Consider the following 25,208-nt stretch of genomic DNA (forward strand, 5'->3'; position numbering starts at 1 on the left):
TCACTTTTAAACCAGTCTTTAATTTTCAATTCAGGTGTGAGGCACATATATACACACAAACATATTAATTTAAGGAAGCAAGAATGTAGAATATTAACATGTACGGCAGACACTACTTCATGTGTTTTGTTTAAAACTTACTTTGAAATAACTTCATTGTTTACATGTAAAAGAAAAATATCATTCACTTGTACTTCCACTTCCTTTTATTCTCAAATTATATTTCCTGAAACTCTAATAGAAAGCATTCCCTCTTAATCATGGCAACGGGTCGGGTACTCATTGGTGACCAAAATCTGGTGACACCGTCTTTTATGTTCTTTGCCATACTCTTAAATGCCTGGCAAACAGTAGATACTTACCAGATGAATATGACATTAAAAAAATAAATTTCAAGAGATTGAGATTCTTTAGCCAAGTTGAGGGACTACATCATTTTGAAGCACTCTAGAAGGGGGATGTGATTAAATGTGACTGCATGCCTGGGCTGGCTGCTTCTAGGTATAGAGCTGTGTTAAGGCATGGGAATAGGAGAGCAATGCCCTAGGGAAAAGAGGGCACTAGGGGAAACAATGGTTGCAGTGCACTGCAGAATGACTAATGGCAGCTACTTCCAGAGTTTCCTTCAACTAAAAAGAGATGGCATTTTCTTATGATTCAGTAACTGCATTACTTACATCAACATTATGGTTTCTATAGACAAGCCTAGGTAACTAGTCTCTATTTACATCATCCCATTAAGGGTATCCAAACCCAAGTAACCAAATTTTAGAACACCATCAGATAGTTTCTTGCATTCAAGACTTCAACTCATAACTCTTTGAACTCTTATTAGATATAAGGAATCGAAGATGTATTATAGGCATTCCTATAATTAGCCATATTTACAAGATACAAAATATTTGGATAAAAAGCAAATTTCATCACATTGTATAATGTACAGATAAGGTTTATAAAGTAAATTAATTTATTTTTAGCACCATATATACAATCCAAACACTGCAAATTAATTTCTTTTCAAACTCAAAAGATATTTTTCATTAATCATGATGGCACATCCTCTCAATAAACGCAAATGCTGTTTTATGGGCTGTGTGGTAATAGTTTAACATTTAGTAATTGATTATATAAAATTATGTTCTCAGGACTAGGCTGTATTTCCTTAAAAAAAAAAAAAAAAAAACAAAAACAGCTCAGGTTGAACTATCAGCCAAAAAATTTGTGATTATTACCACAAATAATCCAAGATTTAAATAACTAAGGGCCTCCAGAGGCCCCTGTTCTTTTTGTCCTGTCTAAAATCCAATGGAATATATTAAGCGTTAAACTGGTATGAAGAGGTGGAACTAAATTCTTTGAAACACAAGGTGGAGTATCACTTTTTACTTAAACTTTGAGTCCTTTACATTTATAACTGCTATTCAAAAAAAATTAGACAAAGACATCTAGATTTAGATTAACATGAATTATCAAAGGGATTATTGTGGATCTTTAAAGTAAACAACATTAAGCCTTCATGTACCAAATACTAATATTTAAATTTCAACATCTATAAAGGTATGTAATTATTAATTTGCAAAGGAGAAAACTGAGGCTCAGAAGTTGCACAAAACCATGAACTAGTGGAACTGAGCTTTACAAAGGCTGTCCTCTACTATATATTATTTCTCCTCAGTACACAATAAAGTGGTTCAAAATTATCTAAACCTTTAAAAAGTATATAATGGAAAGTGCTTTTAGTATTAAAGTTTTCATGAATGACCCTAACAAATTTTGTCTAAAAGTTTATTAAAATGCTGACATCATTTATAATCCTTCATTTATTTGTAAAAAGATGAGGACACACATTAAGTGAAGTGCAATTCATTGTGTTTTCTACAAAGTAAGTTAATTTTAAGCAAAACAATCTCAATGATGATAAATGCATGTCATTATTTATTTAGATGTTTCAGCTCTCGCACTAAGTTTTTACAAGCTGGTGAACACTGACAAAATTATTTCTCCCACAGAACTATAACCACACATCCCCAGACAGTATAAATATATGGTTGAACTAACATTAATACACATCACCATTTTATCAATTACATAATAAAACAAATTGTCAAGTATCCAAATATTAAGTTACACAGCTCAAAAGGCATATAAAATATTAGATGTCTGCTCAATTCATTAGCAGAAACCCACTTCTTTTTTTTGCAAGAGAGGTTGGGAAGGAAAAAAAAAAAATCACACTTTCAAACAAAAATAAGTTGGTAAACACACTTCTGATAAGTATGGGAAAATAATTACAAGAATTTCAGGAAGTTTATGATTACAATAACAAAGCATCTCTACCTTTTAAAAAAATATTTTACTAAATTAAAGAGCATATTCTACATGTTCTGCACAAGACAAAGGCAACATTTTGCTAAAAATAATTAATAGCCCCCTCCCATTCTTTTCTCAGGCCCTCCCTGTTAAGTTGCACCTCAGAGTGCAAACATTAAATTAATGTAAGGCTTTTTTGTCTGAAGACATTAAAGACATGTGCTTCTGTACAATGTAGATTTTCAAAATGGAGGTTTTTTTAATAACAGCACAAAGTGAGATTTATGGAAACACATTAAATAATCACTGTAAGACTTGGTAAAAAAAAAAAAAAAAAAATCAATGGTTAAGCAAACCTGACATATACTGGTATGAATGTGGGAGATGTAAACATAAAGTGAGCAGGCAAATAACCATGTAGGCCCTACTTTCAATGTTTGAAATGACTGAAGGAATAAACCACGTAAGGTCTAGTGTTCATAGTTCCTGTGATTTTAGTTCTGTATGGTACTAAAAATATACAAGTATTGTGCTGGCTATTTTGGCACCTAATCTTCCTAAATTCCTTATGTACTGATAAGATTCTGGCATGGGAATAGATTTAAACAAGTCATAACTCAATACTGCATGATTTGGGGAAAGGTCAATTGATACAAATGACAAGCACATTTTATATGCTGACAGCAAGAATCTTTTGCCAAGTATCCAAATAGGTTTACTGTAACCCAAATATAGAGGTTGCCATATCTGTCTAGCTTGTGGCCTGGTAAAACTGCCTTTCAATACTCCTATGGAAGCTTCATTAGACTTACTAAGCCAACATGTTGGCTAATATGTATAACAAATTAGGCCCTATCTCAAGTTCCACTTCCAATAGCATTAGGCACCCCAATTTTATTGAATGCAACAGTTGTTTCTATGACCGTTGGAATCTTTGAAACGCAGCCGCATTTTAGGACGGTACTTCTCCAAATACAAAAGTTGCTTGCTGTTAAAAGCTCCACGCCGCTTTCTGGGAGGAAAAAAAAAAAAAAAAAATGAAACAAGGCAAAAGCCCCCTACAGTAATATTTAGTGTCTTATAGACAACCATCACCTCTCTTGTGGCAATTTATCTTTTGATTAATTAGGCTGTGACTGATGCAGAAAGGAATATGAACAGGCACATTAGTGCAAATGGAAAAAATCATAAAGTTAATTTTCTATATATCTTCGTTTGAATATTGGTTTCAACAGTCGACTCACAAATCCATTTATATGTAAGTCCAAGAAAAGACAAAACTAATTTATAGTGAAGTCAGAAGTTGCCTCTGGTAGCAGGGAAGATGACTACAAAAGCCACAAAGGCATATTCTACAGCACTCAAAATATTCTATGTGTTGTACTGGATGGTTAATTTGGCTGTTATTGTCAACTGGTCTCCTTTGGAGACCTGTGCATTTTACTGTATCTTTAAATGTATCTTAATTATACCTCAATAAAAATACAAAATAATCAACATATTCAATCATGTATTTAAAGCAAAACAATAATTCAAAAACTCTTGTTGGATTAGAATCTTAGTAATATGAGCATCTGCATGAAATGCAAAAAAGAATGTAAGATCTTGATTTCCCGGTTTTAATACTATCTCAAAAAATAATCGTAATGATTAGATGGGCTATTAGGCTATAAAACTCACTGACATTCAACAAGGAAATGAAAGAGTGCAAATGAAAAGAGAATCCATTACTTACTGTCTTATGAATTGTACTGCATCTTCATATTTCATTCCACCTTCAATTAATGCTAGGGCAACAAGTACTGGAGCTCTGGTAAGGTAAGAATTTTGATAAATAGTTTTTTCAAAATTAGATCTTCGTAACTTTATTTCCCCAAACATTCCCCAACTCAGAAGTATCATTATCTACCACCCTTCCTATTTAAGTAATACCCATGACAAAAGTTGACTTTATATTAAAAAATTATAAGAATTTTTCAAGTTTCTGTATTTTCATTATCAACACAGATTTTTACCTAGAATCAAACTGATAAATTCATTTACCTCCCAAGGCCTGCAACGCAATGAACAGCAATACAACAACCAGGTTCTTCACGAAACTTAATTTTCACAAGACTTAACCAGTCATCAACAATCTGGTTGGATGGTGGTGCACCATCATCAAAAGGCCAATCCTAAGTCAAAAGAATATTTAAACATTTTAGATCATTAATATAAACACTGTAGTAATAATTCTAAATTTCTAACATGCAAATGTTTTCAAAAGCATTCCCATTTTAATGTTTAATCACATCTTATTAAACTCTGTTGTCTATGGAATGTGACTAAATGCTCAATCTTTACAAAAATGTTTCACAACTTCAAATCCTTGCTTAGCTTTTCACCTTTATTTAGAAACTAAGATTCTGCACAATAATATAAAATTTGTTTTTAGCTTTTTGAGGTCTATTTATGACTTAAATAGATATTTATTTGCATTTACTATTTGAATAAACTTTTGTAGCACAGCACCATAAACACGTAAGAACTGTTAAATACTTACGAGAACATGGATACCTTCTTTCTCCACGAGAGCAGTGTCGTAAGTTGCTTCACATACTCTCACTATTGTGGTAACTCCATACTTCTTGAGTTCCTGGAGAAAATGCACATTAAAAAAATCTTAATGTTTAACCACATCACTATAACTCAACATTTTATATTCTGATCATCTCTGATCAGTAAGTATGCTGGTTAACAGAAAATCATTTAAAGAATGCTAGAATCGATTTATGTTTAACACAAAAGCAAATTTTGTTTTAAATGACAATGCTAGAATATAAAAAGTGAATATTAAATATCATACATATTTTTAATAAACCGGAAGAGTTTTCTTTCTTTTTTTTTAAATCGTGTGCCCCCTTCATACACTGAAGTTGTTTACAGTCATGGTAATACCGGATTGGGATGAAACATTAACCAAAAGGGGCTAGCAGCAATGCAGACAAAGGTAAATATAACTAAAGGCATTATTTATAACTAATCGGGTAATCTGACTTCACTCAATTATACTCCTTAAACTTTACTCATTTAAAGTACATCGAATGAAGTCTTAAATACAGTAAAAAAAAAAGCCCACATACCATTTAAAACTACAGGCTTCAAAATGCATTTATTACTAATTATAACTCTCCTGACATTTATTTTTTATATATATTTTTATATATATGGTAATAAAAATTATATATTTTATATAATTTATATATACTATATATTAGTATATATAATGGTATATATACTATATATTAGTACATATTGTATATAGTATATATAATAGTATCTATAATATATATTTATATATATTACATAGAATATATATTAGTATATAAATATATATTATATATACACACTAATATTATATACTAACAGTATATACTAATATATTATATACTACATATAATATATACTATTACTGTATATATTATATATAGTAATATATAATATATATACTAATATTACTGTATATATTATATACAGTAATATATATAATATATATAGTAATATAATATATAGTAATAAAAATTAAAGTACCATTAAAGTATGTATTTCCCAGCCAGGCGTGGTGGCTCACGCCTGTAATCCCAGCACTTTTGAGAGGATGAGGTGGGTGGATCACCCGAGGTCAGGAGTTCAAGACCAGCCTGGCCAATATGGTGAAACGCCATCTAAAAATACAAAAATTAGCCGGGCAAGGTGGCGTACACCTGTAGTCTCAGCTACTCAGGAGGCTGAGGCAGGAGAATTGCTTGAACCGGGGAGGCAGAGGTTGCAGTGGGCCGAGATCATGCCACTGCACTCCAGCCTGGGTGACAGAACGAGACTCCGTCTCAAAAAAAAGAAAAAAAAAAGCATTTCCATATGTTCTGAGAGGCCTATTTGCTATTTCTTAACAACTGCAGGTATTTATAAAATAAAACATGTGCACATCCCGCTATATTATTCAGCATTCAATTCCCTTCTCCTAGTAAGAGGCAGGTACAGTTTTGGCTACATAGCTACCATCCGGAAGGAACAGAATTAATTTGTAGTTGAAAATTGGATTCTAAGCATCAAATGAGGTCCAAGACAAACCAACTTTGGTTTATGGCATTAGTCATTAGGTTAAGCAGATATATAAAAAATCCATAAATGGCAACCTTTCCCATGTAAATTTCTTACAAGATAAGTAAGAGCTATACTGTTTTACTGTCCACATATCAATTTAAGCAAACTCAGGTGCAAGAACTATTAACTCAAGCACATGCCCTTCTCAAAATGTATAAATATACCTCTAACCTATAGAAGACATTGACATTTATTTCTGGGAACTGGAATTGTAGGTATACCATCTCATTTTTTCCAAAGTAGTATTTATTTTGTTAGCTGTAAGTCCCACTATTATGTTGCAATCCATTTAAGCTACTAAAACATATCAAATCTTACCTCTATAAATTTGTTTAAGGTCGCATTGGTTGGATTGTGTGTAATAAGAAATCTCATGTTCTTGTATGTGACTTCCACAGGAGCTGGGCGGTTCATTCGAGCCATGGTAATTTAGTTAAAAAACACTCAATAGGGTTATGAAATAATTAAAAAAATTGAATACAGAAACGATGCAAAGAAACTGAAGTCTACTTCAATACACTCCACTTGAAATTCTCAGTGCTTTGAGTATGAAGTTGTAAGTAATGATAAATGAAATGAACCTCCTAACAAGAAGCAGCAATTCTTCAATCCAGTAATACTGAGGCCAACAGAAAAGAAGTGCACTGAGGTTTACCCCATCCAGGTCAGAACTCTTGTAAAATGCTCTGTGGATTTCAATTCAACACTTCTGTGTCCAGGATAACCACTCTTATGGGGGCTTCTTGGTGGAGCAGTAATCAGTTTCTACAGTTCACTTGTCTGCATAGAGGTCGTGCTGTGCCTGGCAGTAATCTCCACTGCCCTTCAGAAACTCCATAAATGTGTGACCAAGAACACCACAGAATTGCTGTTTAAAAGAAAAAGACAGAAAGAAAGAGAGAATAAGTTATTTTCCAATTCAAAAGAAATATATTAGGGTTTTACACTATTTAAGTACACAACTATCTTTCTAAAGCAGGGCCTGAGCCACTTCATCAACTTTTAATTGAATTGCAAAACTCAAGGGGTGAGCGCAGATTAAATCAATCAGCATAAAACAAGCAGTCAGACAGATTAAACTGAAATCCATGATCTATTACCAAGATTCCTCAGAAAAAAAACCAAATCCATTGTTACATTTTTGTGAAATTCATGTACATATTCATATATATCCTATCTATATAGTTATGTTCTCTCTATATATACTATCTATATATAATATATAATTATATGATTCTATTAATTATTCCTTTCGATAGTTTACATTGTAATTACATACACTTTATGTTGATTTTTCCAAATAACAAACATTTTTACACATTAATACAAACTCCAGATAACTCTGAAGTTATTAGTCTTGCATAACTTACTTAACTCATAAACTGAAACATCTAAGTTCCTTTCCTTTATATCCTTTTCTTAGACTGATTTAAGTCCCTCTATATTTAGAATCTCATTTTATCCTTAACAATCTGTTAACATTCCCATTAAACTGAAGACGAGGAAAATGAGTCTCTGAAAATCAACTTGTTACATGAAATATCATAAGAATGTATGCTTATGAATCTAAAAAGGAAAGAACTCTCATTTATAACTGTAAAGAAAATATTCACAATTTTAATAATGTTCTTTTGTATTTTAAAACCAAAATTTCACATATACAACTCAAAACTGAAATCCAGCTCAGAGAAGGCAGACAAAGGGATGTTGATGGTGGAAGTGGTAGGTCTCAAAAGCAAGGTAACTACTGTAACCAATAAATATAAACAAATATGAATGTATTTATATTTTCTCTAAGATCCCCCTTAAGAACTAAACCATTTTCATGCCAATATCAAACATTAAACCAATAGTCACAGCATACTTTGAAAATATGTACATGGAAGACACTGATGTTAATAATTAGTCTTCTTCCAAATAGTTTATAAGGTACCTGTGTACTTGGGAGTAAAGAGGGCACTAAGGAAAGTATTAACAGGTTAACAAGAGCAGTAATTCATAGCCACTGCCTCAAGCACTTCATGTGTACACTCATTACCAAAAATGTTTTAACAAAAGGTGTCATTAGTTTCCATGCTTAAATTTAAGCATTTCAAGTCTTAAAATTCAAACGATCTGCTCCCATTTCCATTTTACACCTTTAAATAGTCCCATGCTAGTTATAGTTTCTAGAACTTTGCTAAATTTTGGAGAATAATTCTTATGATGATTACTGCAGAAAACATCAAGTCAAAAACCCAGTCTACTTTTCTGGTAAAACACAGAACTAGCATTAACAGTTATTTATCAAAAGGTCCCATAAGAAAGGTAACTTTCATTATCACAAGTTTGTTCAAACAAGCCCTCAGAGGTTACTTCACCTAGTTGGTCAACTGGGTGAAGAAATTAAAAGTGTCTAAATTACAAAGACATCACAGTTACAGTGAATAGAGATTGTAGTAATCTAAAAATAATTTCATTATACTTTCACCCCAAATTCTAAAAACTACCTCCGTAGAATAAAAAGTGTATTCTGACACTTTCCCAATGATATAGAATGATCTCTAAAAGCTTTATAATGACTCATCACAGTATTCTAATTTCAAGCTATTACTTTTTTTTAATTAAAAGCTAATTTGAGACAGTATTTCACACCACTATTTCCATATTTAATAGCTAAAACTCCTGTCGGCTACAACCTAGTCTGGCCGTATCCCTTCATGTAAGTAAGCACTTTCATCAGGAAGCAGAGAAAGCACTATATTAAGAATTCCTTTCCTGAACTGGTTATTTTTACTGAGTGGAGCCACCTAGTGGCTGGGGGGACTCGTCTGTTAAAGCAGTGGTGGCCACCGATAGCTTTCTGTTCCGCCCAAGACACTCCTCCATTCCCAATCTCCTACCCACAGGAAAAACTATCCATAATGGAGATTTTTTTTCCCTCCCACATATCAGTTGCATTAGAATCACAATCATATACAAGAGGGGAGAGGAGGAAAGAGTAATCTCTGTGCAGATGCTTAAATCATTATTATACTGCAGAGTCAAGCCAATTAATGTGTGTAACTCCTTTGTCAAATAATTCGTTGTATAGTCTGTTCCATATCTATGAGGTCTTAGGGCACCTAAGAAAGCATATGTAAAATGCTGCTCACTCTTGGGAATGATCTAGTTTTCTAGTTTTCAACTAACAGGAAGCACTGCCTCAGGATCTGGATGTCGAGCAGGTCAACAGTTCCAATCGTAGTGTAAATAACTTAATACTCGTGGACTGGTAGGGGGCTCCGCGGACAAGATAAAAAACCCTCAGAATTCTGGCTCTGGTTGGCTACTGCTGCCACAAACCAACAGGAGGCAACAACATATTACACCACAGAGTTCAGGAATAGTTCTAAACAGTCCCCGATTAAAAGGCGCCATCCAGGGCCCTTCCAAAATTGGCAGGGGAAATGTATGCTGGTGCCCGGAGGGGAAGTCCTTCGCGTCAGTGTAACTAACAGTAGCCCTGTCAGTTTCCAACACGCTCCGACCTAGGCCATTTCTCGACGACTGGCCCAGAGAAAGGACAAGACTAGACTTGTTCCCATTATCACGAGCCCGAGGTGGGGCGATAAATCCGGAACAGCTCGAATTACCAGGTGGAGCCTGGGAGGAGGGCGGGGCGGAGGGCCGAAGTTCTCACCTAGCAGAACCCCACTCTGGCCCGGGCAGGGGTGCAGCTCGCGGAATGACCCCGAGGGCCGCCGCCCCGCGCACACGGCTGTGTGCGCCCGAGCACGCCCGCTGCGCCCCCTCTCCGCGCCGCAATCACGGGTTCGCGCCGCGCCTTCAGTCAGGCGCGGGCGCCGAGGCCATTTTGTCTGAGGCTCGGGTCCCGGCCGTCGAGCACAAGAGTGTAGCTGCACCCAGTGGCTGTCCCGCGCCCACCCCGGAGCTCCGAGAAGCTCTGGAACCAGATCGTTACTACCCGTGCCTGGCTGTCCCGCCTATCCCACGCCCGCCCGGATCTGGAGGCGAACCCGCCACCGCCGCGCCCTCCCCGTATCCGGCTCCGCAGTGACACGCGCAGCCCTCGCCCCACCCCGGGCCACGTCTCCCGCTCCCAGTGCAGCCACTCTCCTCCGGCCGAACAAAGAGGCCCCGGGACGCCACGGAGCCTGCCATGCCCGGACGGGTCGCGCCAGACCAAAGGGCCAAGGGCGGAGGCGGCGGTCACAAAGCGGCTTTTGTGCCACCCACCCGGCCCGCTGCGGAAGCCGAAACTGCCCCCGGCCGCCGCACAAGCCGGACCGCGCCGCCCCCGTCGCCCTGGGCTCGGGAGGGACTCAAAAGCCGGTGCCTCCGGCGGCCAACCGCCACCCTGCAGCCCCGAGGAGCCCGGCATTTGCCTCCGCACAGCCGGCCGCAATCGGCCGGCCACAGGGCCATAACCCGCCCGCTCCCACGCGGGACCCACCGGAACCGCAACCCGGGGCAACCTGAAGGAGACGCCGGGCTCCGAACAAAGGCGACAGCGGGGATAGGGGGGCAGGTCGTGAATTCCCAGCCCGAGAGGCGACGATGCGACGGCTACTCACAGGAATATGTTTACTCATTGAAGATTGTGGCCTAATCATACAGCCGGTCCCGAGGCGGCGGCGACACAGGCGGTGGCGGTGGCTGCAGGGCAGGAGGCGGCGGTGGTCGTGGCGGAGCGGCGGTAGCGGCGATGCAGGCGGCGGCGGGGGCACCAGACTCTACCATGCAGTGAGCGGCTCCGAGCAGAGCGCGTAGCCGAGCCGGCCCGCAGCCGAAGGAGCCAATACACGCGCCGAGGCGCCCTTGCGTCACACGCCCTCCCCTTTATAGCCGGCGCGACGTGCAACCCTCCAGCCACCAATCGCGGCCTGGAACGGCGGGCCAGGAGACGACAGGCGGGGGCGGAGGCCCGCCCCCTGCGGACGTCACTCCGCGGCGGCCGCCGCCGGTGTGAACCGGTTGATGAATGGCTAAGCGCCGAGCCGGAGCATCCCCGCGGCGGGGGAGGGAAGGAGCTGCCGGCGGGGGGGTGGGGGCTCCGGGATGCAGGAAGCCTGAGGTTAAGAAGGGGTGGGAGCGAGAGAGATTCCCATCTATCGACTGGAAGGAATCATGCTGCAAACCACGTTTCTCATAATTAAAACCATCCAGGAGTGCACACATGTCACATGAGGAGACTCGAAGTTTGCCTGAATCGTAAAATGCAATCGTTCCAGGGCTGGAACCGCGTCTCAGTGTCGACCCTGCTTTCTACCGCCTTAACCACGGTCATCTTTGCCAGTGGTTTACCTTGGCACCTGGGCCCCGAGTACCTTCGTCATCAAACAATATTTATGTCGCAAGACCGCTGTACCCGGTGACTCAACACCTTGCATGCCACGGCCTTAGGCTTGGTCAAGATAAATTCTTGTCCCTGGGGGCGCTTTCAAGCGGGGAGAAACTTACCTTCGCAAAACTTAAGGCTATAGAAGATGGGGAGAGTATCTTTTGATGCAGACGAAGCCCTATGCTCCCTATATTCTTTTTTTGATCACGCTTCTCTATACTACGTACGCGTGCAACTGCAGTTGGCTCAGTTGTGGCATTTCGAAATCACATGCATCCTTTGTACTGCTGCTCACTTGATATGTTGTCTCAGATAATGAAAGGTTAGGAAGTGCTTAAAGAAAGCGTTTTTAGAAATTAAGAATCTTCGGTTTTGTCAAGCACTGATGTAATTCTTTGCGTCAAAGCTAAAGCTCTTCTTTATGTTCGTTTTCAGTCCTCTTTTACTGACTTCATTATTTAAGCCCCTAAGAAGTAAAGTCTTATCGCAATTCTGTGCCATACAAGGGCAACTCTGTTATTTATAATCTGAAAACCCTTTCTCCTCAGCTCTGGGGAAGGAGTAAACAGGACCTTTACCTGCTTTTTAAGAACTCAGTTTTCCACTAACACTGAAGCCTTTTGTTTGTTATTTTCACCGAGTATGAGATTGGAGAGGGCTTTAGGGATCAAATTTTGTCCTCTTTCAGTGCCCTGCGGCATCTTAGGATTTATTAGAACTTCTATTTAGAGACTGGTTGTATAGTTATTCAACTTTCTTAACTCTGTAAGTAAAATAAGAACTTTCAAAAAACAAAAACAAACAAACTCCTGGGCCAGACTTTAAAAGGAACAAAAATTCATCGTCATTTTGAAGAAAATGGCTCACCTACGACACATTTTAATCCATTAAAATCAAGGAAAACTAGCACACTTGAGAAATATGTCCCTTTACAAATAAATGATTTAAAAAAGTAAAGACTTTAAAATCTTAAATTCTAAGAAAATATAGAAAGCTTAAAAATCTTGGGTGGTAGGGGCAAAGCTAAGCAGGCTGGGGAACTCAAGCCAAAAAAAGGGACAGATTTCATATATAAGAACTAAAAACTTTCATGTGGCAAAAGGCTTTTGACAAATGTCAGTTTCACACTGTGGGAAATATTGGTGAAACTTCATGGGTAGGGTTAATATAAAAAGCTTGTCCAATGTATATAATAGCGTAGTTAAAAAGCACATATTCAATCAGCCACTCTTACTCCAAAAGTTGGTAAACACAGATAATTGGAATAGTGAAACTTTTTCATGTAATGGCATTTCAAAAAATCCATTTGGTGGGACAAGATATAAACTCAGCAAATGATTAACAGAGCCAAATATGTGTTAGCCAATTTTCTTGTAGAACTTGTGATACAAGTTGTGAGCCTTGTGATCCACAGATCCTGTAATTACCACAAGCAGTGCTGACACGAAGTATCCCGTCAGCTATGCTCATCAAGTTCTAAAAGCTCTCAAATTCTCAAGTGGCCTGGGGGTCTTAGCCTCTCAGACAAGGTACCATCTTATTCTACTATGAAAGTAACATATTTAAAGGATGAAAAAATAAGGCTTTTGCTGTTGAGACAAATGATGCATTTTATTTTATGTATTTATTTGAGATGGAGTCTTGCTCTGTTGCCCAGGTTGGAGTACAGTGCTGCAATCTTGGCTCACTGCAACCTCAGCCTCCTGGGTTCCAGCGATTCTCCTGCCTCAGCCTCCCAAGTAGCTGGAATTACAGCCACCTGCCACCACACCTGGCTAATTTGTTTGTACGTTTAGAAAACCCCATGTTGACTAGGCTGGTTTTGAACTCCTGACCTCAAGAGATCTGCCTGTCTCAGCCTCCCAAAGGAAAGGACACATTTTAAACAAGATATAAGTGTGGTCATGCTGACCAATCCATTAAATGTTCCTGCTTCTTTGTCTGCTGCCATTGTGGTTCACTGCTATGCTGAGGGTGTCTGCTGTATTTAGTTTAATACTTTTGAGCTGCAGATTCTTGGAGAACAGTAGAACATCCCAGCATTGGTCAGGAGACTCCTGTGATTTGAGGACTCACTAACCCTTACAGACTTGCACTCAGAGCATTAGCACCTGTACTTATTTAAAGCGGGTCTCTAACAGACTTGAAAATAGTGCTTCCAGACATCAAAAAGTGAGAAAACACCTCTAAAAGCCAATGCTTACTCTAAGCTCCAGGAGAAGCTCTAAAATAGAGGATTTTCCCTCCTGCTAAACAAGATTCTCAGCTGGAAGTTACTTCTCTCAGCAAAACATGTGTCCTTGACCTCATCACGATAGGCAGGGCTTTCTATTGACAATTCAAAATATAAAAGCCAGCAGTTGGGAAATAAGACTAGAAGAATATTATAAGGAGGTTGAGCGTGGTGGCATACAGGCTCATGCCTGTAATCCCTGCAGTTTGGGAGACCAAGGTGGGTGGATCACTCGAGGTTGGGAGTTAGGAGTTCAAGACCAGCCTGGTCAACATGGTGAAACCCATCTCTACTAAAAATACAAAAAATTAGCTGGGCATGGTGGCAAGCACCTCTAATCCCAGTTACTTGGGAGGCTAAGGAAGGAGAATCACTGGAAAGCCGGGAGGCAGAGGCTGCAGTGAGCCGAGATCGTGGCACCGCACTCCAGCCTGGGAGACAGAGTGAGACTTCATTTCAAAAGAAGAATATTATAAGCGATATTTTTATGGAAGATGAAAGACTGCAGAAGGCAAGAGTGCAGAGGAAGATTGGCAAATCTTGATGAAGAAGAACAGAGAAATCTTCACAAGAACAGCAGATCTAGTAAACATTGATTCCACTTATACCAAGTTTACAAAAGGAGTGAAGGATTCCTTGATTTTCAATCTTCTCAGATTGGTTGGGGCTTACAAGGAAGTCTGATAAAAACATTTAACATAGCAAGAGTAATATCATTGCAATAATAGATTAAATGTGACAATATCAACCTAGAAAAAGACACTGGATTGCAAGGTATAATGACAGTCTAGCAAATATACTTAATAGAGGCAAATACCCCAATGGGCCATAATCTAGTAAGCGTCTGGATACTACTGCAGAGGGTAAGTTCCCATACCCATATTTAACAAGAGTCCTAAAAATTTGGCTGGGCGCGGTGGCTCACGCTTGTAATCCCAGCACTTTGGGAGGCCGAGGCGGGCAGATCACGAGGTCAGGAGATCGAGACCATAGTGAAACCCCGTCTCTACTAAAAATACAAAAAAAATTAGCTGGGCGTGGTGGTGGGTGCCTGTAGTCCCAGCTACTCGGAGAGGCTGAGGCAGGAGAATGGCATGAACCTGGGAGGCGGAGCTTGCAGTGAGCCGAGATTGCGCCACTGCACTCCAGCCTGGGCGACAGAGTGAGACTCTGTCTCAAAAAAAAAAAAAAAAAAAAGAATCCTAAAAATTCAAGTATGCCATGGCTCCTGTCAGCATTGTTAAAGTTTATTTCCCTCTTGCTGTTTTAGAACAGCCTATTTTATATCCAATTAATTTTCTTGTATGATTATTAAAAATAAATACGTAGTATACAGGCATACCTTCATTTATTGTGCTTTGCAAATACTGTTTTTCTTTTTTTTAACAAAATGATGGTTTGTGACAGCTTTTTGTCAAGCAAGTCTATCAGAGCCATTTTTCCAATAGCATGTGCTCATTTCATGTCTCTGTGTTACATCTTGGTAATTCTCCCAATATTTCAAACTTCTAAATTATTATTGCATTCGTTATGGCAATTTGTGAACAGTGATCTTCGATGTTGCTATTGGAATTGTTTTGGGCCACCACAAACTGTATCCATTTAAGATGGCAAACTTATTCGATAAATGTTGTATATATTCTGACTGCTCCGCTCATCGGCCAATCCCTCAGTGAGATGCAGCAATACTGAAATTAGGCCAGTTAATAACCCTACAATGGCCTCTAAGTGCTCAAGTGAAAGGAAGAGTCATTAATCTCTCACTTTAAATCAAAGCTAAAAATGATTAAGCTGAGTAAGGCAAGTTGAAAGCAGAGACAGGCCGAAAACTAGGCCTCATACCCAAAACAGTCAAGTTGTGAATGCCAAGGAAAAGCTCTTGAAGGAAATTAAAAGTGCCACTCCAGTGAACACAGGAATGATAAGAAAGTGAAACAGCATCATTGTTGATAGGGAAAAAGTTTTAGAGTTCTGGATAGAAAATCAGCCACAGCATTCTCTTAAGTCAAAGCCTAATTCAGAGCAAGGCCTTAACTCTCTTCATTTTTATGAAGGCCGAGAGAGGTGAGGAAGTTGTAGAAGAAAAGTTTGAAGACAGCAGAGGTGGATTCATGAGGTTTAAGAGTAGAAGCCCTCTCCCTAACATAAAAATGAAAGGTGAAGCAGTAAGTGCTGATGGAGAAGCTGCAGCAAGTTATTGAGAAGATTTAGCCAAGAACATTGATGAAGGTGGCTACACTAAATAACAGATTTTGACAATGCACATGGTCACTGAAAGGCTCTGATGGAGATGTACAAGGAGATTAATATTGTTTTCATGCCTTCTAACACAGCATCCATTCTGCAACCCATGGATCAAGGAATAATTTTGACTTTTAGGTTTTAATATTTAAGAAGTACATTTCATAAGGTTATAAGTTGCCGTAGATGGTGATTCCTCTGATGGATCTAAGCAAAGTAAACCAAAAACCTTCTGGAAAGGATTCCAGATGCCATTAAGAACGTTCATGAGAGGAGGTAAAAGTATCAGCATGAACAGGAGTTTGAAAGAAGTTAACTCCAACTCTCATGGATGACCTTGAGGGCATTCAAGACTTCAGTGGAGGAAATCACTACAGATATGGTGAAAATAGCAAGATAATTTGAGTTAGAAACAGAGTCTGAAGAGTTGACTAAATCGCTGCAATCTTAGGATCAAACTTGAATGAATGAGGAGTTGCTTCTTATGAAGGAGAAAGGAGAGTGGTTTCTTGAGATAGAATCTACTGCTGGTGAAGATGCTGTGAGCATTGTTGAAATGATAAAGGATTCAGAATATCACATAAACTTAGCTGATAAAGCAGTGGGCTACAACTTTGAAAGGAGTTCTCTTGTGTATAAAATACTATCAAACAGCACTGCCTGCTACAGAGAAAATTTTTGTGGAGTCATCAATGCAGCAAACTCCATTGTCTTATTTTAAGAAATTGCCACAGCCACTTTAACCTTCAGCAACTACCTCCCTGATCAGTCAGCTGCCATCATCATTGAGGCAGGATTCTCCAGCAGCAAAGATTATGACTTGCTGAAGTCATAATTGTTGGCATTTTTTAGCAAAAGTATTTCTAAATTAAGGTATTCTAGGGTACCCGTTTTCCCCACTTACTTTGTGTCCTGACCAAAATCACAGTGACCCAGCCAGCCGTAGCCATAGGTTCTCCTCAGCTGGCTTGAACCCAAACCAGCTTGAACATTCCCAGGCACTGATAATAGTGTCTTGGTTTACTGGAAAGAAACTGACCCCGACCCTGAGCCGAATTCCTTAAATTTTCATGTAAACTCCATCCCCTCACCCCCTGGCTACAGACTTATGTGGGTAAAACATCCCTTTTCTCTTGCTGTCCATCACAATGATACATTGCAACACCCTGCAAGTTCCTTTAATAAATGTTTTGGACTGATCACTCTGGCATTTAGAGCTTCTTTCTTTGAAATCTCAAACCAGCCCTGTCTCCAAATGGTTTGGGGTACTCTCTTGCAGGAATTCTCCTGCTGCTGCTTTTAAGGCAACTCCAGTTATGGGTTCAGTGGGACAAAACAGGTATGTACATTTTTTAGACATAGTGCTATGCACACTTAACAGACAATAATATAGTGTAAATAGGAACCAAAAAATGCATGTGGCTTCCTTTATTGTAATATTTGTTTTATTGTGGTGGTCTGGAGCTGAACTTGCAATATCTCCAAGGTATGCCTATGCTTAAATCTCTATGAATATATAATTTGCAGTGCTTAAATATTGTTCAAAACTAAAACATGCTCTATGTTAAAAAGTGACTTAATTTTCTTCCTTAAGACATTGATTTAAAGTTTTAAGAAAAGTCTTTTGAATAAGTTTTGATGAATAATCAAAATGCTGTAGCAGTGCTACATCCTAATTTCTGTGGGAAATTTAGACACAGAAATTTCCAATGAGCAAATAAGCTTGTCACGACAAGCCTTTTAAGGAATCTGGCCTAAGGACAAAGTCCAAAGGCAAGTAGCTGCCTGTGGGCTACTGTGTTTTGTTGAGGCAGACATATAGAAACAGTCACCCACCTAGGAGGGTACTACAGATGTAAACATTTATATTAATAAATGAATCCTGCTGGATCAGAAGTAACATCAAGTCATCAAATCAAACCATTTGAGGTAATATTTTCTCTGTAAAATTGATTAAGGCAGTTTTGAACAACTTTTTTTTAAAGTCTATTTTAAGAAACAATTCTCTTGAATCAATCTCTATTATGCCCATTCTCTGTCTCTTTATTTTTCATGTCTAAGTGTAATCAATTTAAATATAAACCTGAAAGTTGCCTAGGTAGTCTCCAAATCAAATGAGAATGTGTATTCACATTAGTAATTCTGCCGCTTAATATAGTATTTACTTCTGTAGGAGCGTAGTGTGCATATTAAGATGTGACAGACACAGCCTGGGCAACACAGTCAGACCCTGTCTCTACAAAAAAAAAAAAAAATTATCTGGGCATGATGGTGCATTCCTGTAGTTGTAGCTCCCTGGGAGGTTGAGGCGGGAGGATTGCTTGAGCCCAGGAGTTTAGGGCTGCAGTGAGCTGTGATCATGCCACGGCACTCCATCTGGGGCAACAGACCAAAGACACTCTCTCTCAAGGAAAAACAAAAAAGAAATGATGGACAGATTGATTAGCAAGAGAATACTTTTCATTTGCATGCTGAAAGGCACCATTTCCTTGGGGGACTGAATAAAGGACTTATTATGAATCTATCAATAACTCATGACTGCTTTGCCTACTGGTACCTGGAGGAATCTAGTTTGAGAAGACTCTTCTTATTTTAGTAAATTTGGTGAAATTTCTGTTTCTATTCTATAGCCTGAATAAAAATCATTTGGGAATTGAAAATCAGGAAGGCCACAGTCTCCATGTGGTTGTTTAGAACATGTTGAATTATGCCACAGTCTGAACTGAGGCAAAAATAGCTTAGGAAAGGAGAATTTAATCTGGCTAGAGAAAGGGAATGGAGTATAAATAAATTTTAAAGGTTGGATATGCATGCTATGGCAAAGCTGTCACTTGACAGGTTTAATTTACAGAGTTGGCATTTAGGCTGCAGATAATCCAGACAGACACTGACCTAAGCAGCATTACTGGGGCAGGCCTTACATAAGGAGAAATGTTGTTGAACAATTTCCTGCAAGCATAATAACATTTATTTAACAAAAGCTACAATAGTCATGCTTTTTTCTTATCCTAACACAGTTGCTTTTTAACTAGGGATATTCAACAAACATTGCTATCTTCGTGTATTTCTATAGTTCCATTCATGGTTGGAAGATACTGAACATAAGAGAAAATGAGTATAGAAGCCTTTTGAAATTTCTCTTTTTTTTTTTTTTGAGACAGAGTTTCGCTCTGTCACCCAGGCTGGAGTGCAATGGCGCAATCTTGGCTAACTGCAACCTCCGTCTCCCGGGTTCAAGTGATTCTCCTGCCTCAGCCTCCCAAGCAGCTAGGATTACCAGGCACCTGCCATCACACCTGGCTAATTTTTGTATTTTTAGTAGAGATGGGGTTTCTCCATGTTGGCCAGGCTGGTCTCGAACTCCTGACCTCAAATGATCCGCCTGCCTTGGCCTCCCAAAGTGCTGGGATTACAGGCGTGAGCCACCATTAAATATAGTTGTCCTATAATGTATTTCTTTAATCCTTAGACATATTAATGCACATAGTAAATAATCACTATTTATTTGGATACTATCATATTACTTTCCCACATAAAATTCTATTAGGGCATCCTATTCCCAGTTTTTCTAAGTTTTCTTTGCAGGGTTCTTAGTCTCTCAATCCCGTTAACAATGGTGTTCAGTGGAGTTTTGTCCTAGGGCCTCCTGGACTCACTTTCCACTTTCCTTGGGGTTTTCACCTATATCCATAGCTGTGGCTGTCAACCTTCCCTCCTCCCCAAACACATATGTGTTAAATGCCTAGCATATGCCAGGCACTCTGCTATCTTATGAACAACATAAACATGTTTTCTGCCCCAATGAAATTTATATACAGGTGAGAAAAAAGAGAAAATAACAAGTAAATAAGCATAGAACATATTTATAATCTATGCTGTGAAGGAGGTCAACAGAATGGCTGGGGTGACTTACTTTAGACAGTGAAGTCAGGGGTGGTGTCTCCCAGGAGATCCAGATCTAAATGATGAGAATGAATCACAAAAAGAGGGGGAGGAAGAGAGATATTTTTGGTGGAGGAAATGACAACACAGAATTTCAGGTGGGAGTTTGGTTGGTACTCAAGTTGGAAGACCTGAGGGACTGCAGCAATACAAGGGAAGGAAATAAGCCTGGACATCTAGCAGGGACTGGATCACGCAGGACCTTGTAGGCCATGGAAAGAATTTGGATTTATTTTGCTGACAGTGAATCACACCACATATCAGGAAATGTGTTTTAAGAAAATTGTTTTTCTGTTCTGTGGAGAATGGACTGGAGAAGGCCCTAGAGTAGAATTATTTTAACAGGGTGAAACACTTGAGATTTCCTGCCTTGTCAAATGGAAGACAATGTTGGTGTTGACTATGATCAGGACAGTGGAGGCAGAGAAAAGTGGAGAGATTAGAAATATGGAAATAAAATGGAGAAGATTTACATCACAAAATGCCACACTGCCTCCAAAAATTGTCAAAGGCCAAACAGAGATATAAGGCCATGGTTTTGAGCCTATTTTATGCTATGGTGCTGAATGTATAGGCACACTGATGAAAAGTTCCATAATTTCACATTTTCATTAGCAATATGTTTGTAAGGAATAAACCAGAAACTTAAAATAAATAAAGGCACTCAAAGTATGCTTAGAGAAAGACACTATTTCTGAGGGTTTTGAGAATATAGCAGCGGGACTCCTAAAAATTGTATATTTAGGTATTAAGAGAACAATTAAACTCTTAATAGATTACAATAACAGCAAGAACAGCTAAAATTTATTGTGTTCTTATTGTTTTCCAAGCTATGTGCTAAACACATATTTGCACTGTTTTGTTGAATTTATTAGAATACTCAGACTCTGAGATAGAAATTAGTTAAAAAATCAACTCATAGTGGGTGATATCACTTGAAGTATCTATATAATGAAATACTTTTTGGATATTAAAAGTATCTTGCCGGGCACAGTGGCTCACTGTGCCTGTAATCCCAGCACTTTGGGAGGCCAAGACAGTCGGATCACTTGAGGTCGGGAGTTCGAGACCAGCCTGACCAACAGGGAGAAATGCTGTCTCTACTAAAAATACAAAATTAGCTGGGTGTGGTGGCAGGTGCCTGTAATCCCAGCTACTTGGGAGGCTGAGGCAGAAGAATCACTTGAACCCGGGAGGCGGAGGTTGTGGTGAGCCGAGACCGCGCCATTGCACTCCAGCCTGGAAAACAAGAGCGAAACTCTGTCTCAAAAAAAAAAAAAAAGAGAAAGAAAATATCTTAATGTCTTTAACGTAATTAAATAATTGTAATGTTAAATAAAAAGAAATGCTATAAAAAATAGAAATAAACTAAAATGTTAACAGGTAGTAACTGACATTTAAATACTTTATGGGTGTCACTGGGTGATGTGATGATAAACAATTTTTTATTTATAACTTCCTATATTTTGTATTTTTTTTTCCAAAAATGATACTCTTACAGTTGGGGAAAAATCATTTCAGATAAATGCTCAAAGAGGTTGCACCGATAGGTCTGTAGCCTTATTGTACTCTCTGCAGCAGAGATAGAAGCACCAGGTTATCCTAACCTGACAGCAGCTGTCAAAAACTTTATAATCACTTTCATTCTGATTCCATGTTCTTGGATAGTTAATCTGATTATAATTTACTTTCAATGTGTATTTATTTGCCATCAAATGTGAGAATATAATGCCCAACCAGTGAGAAGCTCCCTGGGAAATTAAAGTTGTTTATATATCATGTTTGTGGCTATAAACCAAGAAATCGCCTCTAAACGTTTGGAAACATCTAAAACCCAAGGTGACTTGGGTATAACCTAAGGGAAGCTGCCCTGGAATGTGTAAGCGGAAACAAAATCAATTTTATTTTATCTGCCCAGAGGAAGATTGTGAGAACAGAAGGAAGATGATGGCTGGGTACACAGAATAGAAAGGTCTAAAGTTATGAAGGTTGTCAGTGTTTATCAGGCACTGTCTAGGGAAGAGGCATTGAATCTGTACTGAACATGCTGGTTGTTGTAGAAACATATCTTATTATGGGATAGTATTAATAACATTGACTGACATTTATTGAGTGCTTACTATGTGTTGGGTATTGTATTAAGCACTATATTAATCCTTTCATAAATCTCTCCGGGTTGATATTACTCCCATTATAAAACTCAGGACATGCAGCCTCAGAAAGCTTAGGGTCATACAAGTATTATGTGATGCAGCTGGAATTCAAATCCCAGTGGCTTAACTGCAAGAGTCCCTGCTTCCATCACTCTGTTAGGCTGTACTCATGGCCTTGAAATATCCCTTAGGGTTATTTACTTTCTTATGCTCTGGTTCTTTGCTAAACAAACAAGCTTTCAATTATTAATTTGGCTTCCTACATGTTCTGATCCTGTAAAGGAATTATTCCATTACAAATGCACTGGCATTTGGGCTTATATTTCATCCTTCCATGAGTTTAGTAAAAGTGAATCATAAAATATGATTATGCAATACTTTACTGAAAATCTGCCCTTCCTTTTCATTCTGATGGCTACTTCAAGAGCAGTTTTTCCCTAGACTAATGCTACTCTAAGTGTAGTCTGTGAACTGGTGCCAATCTACGAACTGTTACTGGTCTGAGAGGAGATAAGCATAGAAACTGAGAGCAAGCATTTAAAAACCTTTACAGGAATTTGACAGGGTAACTTTATTTCTATTGAACTTAATTTCAAAAATTAGGCTTTGTGGCTGGGTGTGGTGGCTCACACCTGTAATCCCAGCACTTTGGGAGGCTGAGGTGGGCAGATCACCTGAGGTCAGGAGTTCGAGACCAGCCCGGCCAACATGGCAAAAACCCATCTTTACTTAAAAAAAATACACAAATTAGTGGGCCATGGTGGCACATGCCTGTAATGCCAGCTAGGGTGGCTGAGGCAGGAGAATCATTTGAACTCGGGAGGCAGAGGTTGCAGTGAGTCTAGATCATGTGCACTGCCTTCCAGCCTGGGCAACAGAATGAGACTCTGTTTCAAGAAAAAAAAAAAGGCTTTGTATTTTGTTTTTTACTTTTCACTTTTCTTTTCTTTCTTTCTTTTTTTTTTTGAGACGGAGTCTTGCTCTTGTCACCCAGGCTGGAGTGCAATGGCGTGATCTCAGCTCACTTTAACCTCTGCTGCCTGGGTTCAAGTGATTCTCCTGCCTCAGCCTCCCAAGTAGCTAAGATTATAGGCGCTTGCCACCACACCCCGCTAATTTTTGTATTTTAGTAGGGACGGGGTTCCCCATATTTGCCAGGCTGGTACTTTTCACTTTTCAAGTAATTCATTTTTATTGAGAGGCACTATTGTAAATGATGAAAACTATGGAAATTGGTTAGATATGTTATGAAATGCGTTACCATAGGGTACCTTCCCTAGTCTTTCATGAATGAGGCCATTTCGTGATCTTCCACAATATTATATATTCCTGGTATGTCCATCCTGGGTTGCTGTTGTCAAGAAAAAACACCATTCTGGCCAGGCACGGTGGATCACCCCATAATTCCAGCACTTTGGGAGGCCGAGGCAGGAGGATTGCTCGAGCCCAGGAGTTCGAAACCAGCCTGGGCAAACCTGCCTCAGACTCCCAAAGTCCTAGTATTATACGCATGAGCAACCATGCCTGGCTGTGAAATTCATTTTTTTTTTCTCTTTTGAGACAGAGTCTCATTCTGTCACCCTGGCTGGAGTGCAGTGGCACGATCTTGGCTCACTGCAACCTCTGCCTCCTGGGTTCCAGTGATTCTCCTGCCTCAGCCTCCTGAGTAGCTGGGATTACAGGCATACACCACCATGCCTGGCTAATTTTTGTATTTTTAGTAGAGACAGGGTTTCACCATGTTGGCCAGGATGGTCTCCATCTCCTGACCTCATGATCTGCCCACCTCGGCCTCCCAAAGTGCTGGGATTAGAGGTGTGAGCCACCGCACCTGGCCGTGAAATTCATTTTTTAAACCAAACGATTTTTTTTTTGCTGCGTTTAAGCCATTTTTCTTTTATTTGGTGTTCATTGTGAAAAGTAAATTTGCTGTTTTTACAAGTAAGGATGGAAATGAAACTGTCAAATAGCTTCATACACTATCACTTCCCCCAAATAACTCCACTTAAGTCCCTGCTGTTTACAAGTATCATTATATTATGATCCTTTTAATTAATGTAGAACAGCTTTAATAATCTTTGTTACAAGGGAGTATTTGTAAGATATTTTTCCTCATTAGCATGTTATTTGTAAATATGAACTGATTTTGGTGAAGTCAAACTTGTTAATTTCCCGCTAATGGACATGGTGAACATCAGTGATTCATCTCTCCAGTGTTCTGTTGACTGATAAGGGGAGCAGAGTGAGCAAAATGATCTATCCTTCATGCCTCCATATAGTCAAGCCATCCTTATGGCCTTCGATATGTCCTGTTTAAAGCTAATCACCCTTCAACATTTATTCAGTGCTTACTATGTGCAGGCATTGTAATAGACACTTTAGGAGCATTATCTAACTCTTAACAACAATCCTACTTGACAGATGAGGAAACTCATTCCATATCTTTCTTTCTTGAAACTCTCTTATGGGGGTCCCTGGGATGGCTTGCCTTCCTCTGCCTCCCTGCCCTATAGGTGTTGGTATTTTAAAGAATATTTCCTGTTCTTTCTCTGCCATTCTTATACACTTTACAATTTCAGACTTACTTAGAGGACTTCTTTGGCCTCAACTTCCAAACATTCAAAGATGACTCTAAGATGTGCTTCCAGTAAAGTCCTCTCTTCTGAGCTCTGGATGTGTTTATATTTCCATGGGATGAACTGAGGCACCTCATATTCAACATGGCTTAGGCTGAGCCAATAATCTCTCTTCCCCCATGAGACCTATTCATTTTACTGTTATCATGAGACAGTGACTGGAACCTTTGTCCCTCAGGTGCTCAAGCCACAGACGTGGCAGTCTTACTAGACTCCTCCCTTTTCTT

The 25,208-nt window shown here is 39.1% G+C and overlaps 1 protein-coding gene and 1 pseudogene across 1 annotated transcript; one reads left to right on the top strand and one right to left on the bottom strand.

Moving 5' to 3' along the window:
• On the bottom strand, positions 1–11,726 carry PTP4A1 (protein tyrosine phosphatase 4A1). The gene is made up of 6 exons (XM_003275991.4): positions 11,010–11,726; positions 6,772–7,321; positions 4,853–4,945; positions 4,354–4,484; positions 4,046–4,120; positions 1–3,322 (listed from the first exon to the last, which is right to left on the bottom strand). The coding sequence occupies exons 2-6, from the start codon at positions 6,874–6,876 to the stop codon at positions 3,205–3,207; spliced, it is 522 nt and encodes a 173-aa protein (XP_003276039.1). The 5' UTR covers positions 6,877–7,321; positions 11,010–11,726; the 3' UTR covers positions 1–3,204.
• Positions 11,652–25,208, top strand: part of LOC100587794 — a 24,064-nt pseudogene continuing 10,507 nt past the window's right edge.

The sequence above is a fragment of the Nomascus leucogenys genome, chromosome 3 (assembly GCF_006542625.1).
Source record: "Nomascus leucogenys isolate Asia chromosome 3, Asia_NLE_v1, whole genome shotgun sequence".
Taxonomy (NCBI): Eukaryota; Metazoa; Chordata; class Mammalia; order Primates; family Hylobatidae; genus Nomascus; species Nomascus leucogenys.

Excerpts from the sequence above, each read along its gene's own strand:
- PTP4A1 (XM_003275991.4), bottom strand. The coding sequence starts at position 6,876 with ATGGCTCGAATGAACCGCCCAGCTCCTGTGGAAGTCACATACAAGAAC. Across the intron at positions 4,946-6,771 it reads CCTTAAACAAATTTATAGAG|GAACTCAAGAAGTATGGAGT; the intron begins GTAAGATTTGAT and ends CATTTTCTCCAG. Across the intron at positions 4,121-4,353 it reads TGCGTTGCAGGCCTTGGGAG|AGCTCCAGTACTTGTTGCCC; the intron begins GTAAATGAATTT and ends TTACCTTACCAG.